This window comes from Halyomorpha halys, unplaced genomic scaffold (assembly GCF_000696795.3).
Source record: "Halyomorpha halys isolate HHAL.00 unplaced genomic scaffold, Hhal_1.1 Scaffold223.1, whole genome shotgun sequence".
NCBI lineage: Eukaryota > Metazoa > Arthropoda > Insecta > Hemiptera > Pentatomidae > Halyomorpha > Halyomorpha halys.
The window spans coordinates 1,298,426-1,302,785 of NW_027115445.1; the positions used below are offsets into that span (position 1 = coordinate 1,298,426).

General features: G+C 29.9%; 1 protein-coding gene across 1 annotated transcript in view; it reads left to right on the forward strand.

Moving 5' to 3' along the window:
* The first annotated feature begins 1,125 nt into the window (after positions 1–1,125).
* The window catches only part of LOC106679820 (very long chain fatty acid elongase 4), a 14,994-nt gene continuing 11,759 nt past the window's right edge, over positions 1,126–4,360 (forward strand). Inside the window, exon 1 of the mRNA XM_014419174.3 lies at positions 1,126–1,215. Within this exon, the coding sequence (XP_014274660.1) occupies positions 1,179–1,215 (37 nt within the window). The 5' untranslated portion in view covers positions 1,126–1,178. The remainder of the gene's footprint in view (positions 1,216–4,360) is intronic.

The following is a 4,360-nucleotide window of genomic DNA, read 5'->3' on the forward strand; positions in this document are numbered from 1 at the left end:
TGGCCGTCATTGGCGCAGTATCCATTAGGCGTTTGATTGTCAAGCTAACAGGCTCGTTTTATTCTTTTCTTTTCTTTCCCCTTACTTTATTTTACCACCCCTTCTTTTCTCCACTTTTCTCCATTTTCCTTACCCACGTTATAAGTTATGTTCACTATATTATTATTGGTGTTTTCAAAAATGTTTTTTTCTATTCATTTCTTATGGTATATTTTACTTATATTTTGCCTCTTTATTAATTATCATTGTTACATATATTTTCTTCCTCTCAATTTTCATTTTCTCTCCATATTTCAATTTTTAAATTAATAATAACTAATATGTTCATACTTCTTTGCATTATATAACTTCATTTTATTAATTCTATTTTGTAAAATTATTCATTTTATGTTATTCTGTTTATACTTTCTTTTTTATTTTCTATACTTACTGTGGTTGTTATCTTGTTCTGTTCTTAACCTTGAAGAAGGCTAGAAACTCTAGCCGAAACGTTGGCACAATAAAATAGGTTACACCAACTTTATTGTGTTTCTCTTTGACCGCTCCCTCAACCATCTTCTCCTCGTTAGTTGTTTTTATTTCTATTTCCAAACAGTATTTTCTCAGCACTTTAGTTACCCATTTCCTTTTTACCGACGGTCAATCCGAAGCTCCAACTAAGCGGAATTCAACTGTATGTAAAAATCATTCATTTATATCGTTTGATTTCCCTCATTATATTTCAATTATGATTTGAACTTTTATAAATTTATATATAAGAAGATGGTCAGGGTTATTATTTATAAATTTATTTTCACTGAAAACTTCTTCATAATGTTATTACCAGAAACGGTGATAAACCTTAACATAAAAAGTAGTGGGAGATTATTTTTTGATTCTATGCAACTATAGGAAGTCCGGGTTGCACTTAAGGAAGGTACACAAGTAGCAGGAAAAAAATGTTGCTTAATAATATACAAGTAAGATAAACCGTGGTAAAAATCACTCTTATTATGACCATGGGTAATTATTATTAGTATAAAAACAATTACCTTCACTATGGCCTTGGATCTCGAGATTAAATGGGTTTTAAGGAAAAATATATTCGTTTAGGTGTTGAAATTTAGTTCACATTCAGCGCAAAAAGGTGGGGGACTGCAGCTCGCAGTATTCCACCATTGCTACCTAAATCTGCTCTGATGCACTTCAACAGCAACTACAATGTCACTGTCAATGGTAAGCATTCTCATTTTTATGTTTTTATTTTTATTGTCATATTGCATCCTCTAAGATCATTTCTTAATAGTTAGTGCATCATTATTGATTATTTAATGTTTTTACCTTAAACAATTACTTTTAAAACCCATATTCTTCAATTTATTAATTTATTTTTTTTTACTAACTTTTGTAGAACTTATTTTATCTTAGAAATATAATAGTTATTTTTGTTAGCTTATTTTAAAAATTAATAATTTAAAGTTAATGTTACTGCAAAAATATTCGTAATTCGTATCGAATATATAATAATCCGATTGGCTAATAATATAGATCTATTTGAAGACCAAAGTGCAGGCCCCACGTGATATATTTCTGTCGCGAAGCGCAATCGATTGTACTAACAACTATCAAGTATATTCTGATATGACAGTTAGTTTACACGATTATAGTGGTTGGGTCACCTTTCGCAATCACTGTCACTGTCACCTAGGAAACTCCACTTATAGGAATACAAAGAGATGTATCACTTTTTCCTGAATGCTCATGAGAACTATGTTTTTCTTGGAATCGTCTATTTTTTAAACTTTACACGTTTTATTATTAAAATGTCCTGCTCCAAAAAATTAAAACCTAATTTAATAAACTATTTACAACTAATTAATTATAAATATAAAGATTCGTTAAAAATACTGGCATTATATAAACTACAAATATCGTGCATCGGACTCTACAAAGGTAATGACAGTGAAATAAAAAAAAAAATCTAAACAATAAACTGCTCCTGTTAAAATGTGTTCATTTAATTCCGAAAAAAAAAACATTACTAGTTTTCTTTTATGAACTTAACAATGGATCTCATTAAAATTAAATAAATCTGATTGTTGATGTACAGGTTTAATTCACGCATAGAAATAATGTCAATTACTTTTATGTTAGGAATCCATCAGCTAATAAATAAATTAGTAATAAATTTCGGATAGTTTTTGAAACCAAATTTAGCATGGAGTGATTCAGCTAAACCTGTACACAATCTACTCTTAACATAGATTATTTATATATCTACGATTCTTTAGAAACTGAAAACTTAAAAGAACTACCACTCTTTAATTTTGAATGAACAGTTACAAAGATTAAAAGAAACCGTAGTTGGGTGCATTAATAACAAATATAACAATTTCTGAATTCTGCGTTATAATAGCAACTATTTGAACGACACTATGAGTTGTATTTATTTTTATATTGAGTTGAAAACTCCATGAAGGACAGGTTTGTACTATACAAACTACTTTATGTATTTTATTAGTACTATATATGCTACCAAAATAGGTTTGCACCATGGATTAATATACTATATGAACTACAGGTTTGCACTATTCAAAAGTCTGAATGACTTCTCCAATTATGTTGATTTGCCATAAACTAGGTTCATGAATCAGCAATGAGTTGACCGAATGCGGTAACCTCATTAATTTTTTCCTTTAAGTTTAGTTACGTCATTTAAACAAGATTTATACCCGAAGTACTGTGGTTGTCAAGCTATTCACACCTCACATTGGGATGAGTGAAGTGCAAACTCGGGCATCTGGCCAGAAAATGAAAGTTTGATCATTGTTATTTTAAAAAAAAAATATATATAAATAATAGGCGTTTATTGATCGTGTATGGTATTTTTCTGTATAAAATAACACTTTATTATCTAAATTTTTAAAACAGTAGGTCAAAGTTGGACAGTTTTAAACTTTAACTTTCTTTAAACCTTAATTTATGTTAGATTAGAGATTAGATTGCAATTGTTGAATAACCATAATTTGAAAGTGAGATTTTTTTCGATTCTACAGATTATATTGCATTTTTTTTTTCAATTTACAAAAATCACTTGAAAAATAACAGGAAATTCATAAAACAGGACTTCTTCAGGTTATAAATATGCAGGCTTGCTGGAAGTTGGCCCCTTTTGAATAATTAATTTTTTAATTATTTTTGTTCCATGGACGTAATAATTTTGCTCGGATGTTCTTAATATAATAAACGCGAAGATTATTTGGTCGTATTTTCTTTGGAAAGTAAACAGAAATAAGTAATTCTTCCAAAAATCTTCGATCACTCTCAGTTTAGAATCAAGTATCAGCATTATTGAACCGGTTGCTAAGACTGAAGTACAAAATTTACTAAACCATATAGCTTCCCGTGTTTTAAAAATATTAGACCATAAAATTGACCTTCACACTTCTCAAAATCCTATCATGAATTTTAATGGAGTTGTGACGGTGCATATAATTCTTCTCAGGGGGATTCTCATGTAATTTTAATCAGTTTCCCGTTCAATTGCATAATATCGATAGTAATTTAGATGTATGGAGGAACGAGAGTCTATCTCCCACTAGATTCTGTAAACTCATTCAGTATTCTCGATTAAATTGTTAAAGTTGGGCAACTGTTCGAAGATGGAGAATTTGCACTTATTAATATTTTTCATAAAATATACCTACAAAATTATGAAATAAGAAATTTTCTTAATTTTGTGTCATATTTGGCGTAAATAATTACATACACATTTTGTTTTTATGTCAATTGTTCCTAAATGGCATTGACGTCCGCAAATCATGTGGTCCATTGTTATCCGATTTAACGTCTCTGCAAGTTAATAAACCTAACTACAAAACATAAGATCGATCAATCGTTATTCCAAGAAACGTACGAATGACAGTTTTTGATAAACTGAGCTTAAGTCTGCATAGTACATCGTATTATTGATAGACATTTAAAATTTATGTATTTTACATCAATATGTTTTTTAGAAGTTCTATCTGATAGTCAGACGTTCTCTGTATATTAAATATGTCAATCCAGTGTTCATTAGAAACATCAGTGACAATATATATATTAAATTAAAATTAAATCTGTACCGCTACAACAGGGGTACAGTACTTTGTAAAGAAGTACTGTTACTAGACCAACGGTTGTGCAAGGAGGTGATTTGGTCAGAATCACGCTCAACCGCCAGATTTTTACCCAATTAAGGGTACCCAATTTAAGAGGCTGGTTGGCCCTCAGGAGGGCTCCAAGAACCCACAGGAGTTGACTCACGACTACAGTAGGGGTATTCATGATGTGTTAAATGTTAAATGTTTTACCATGTTAAATATTATAACTATAAGATTGT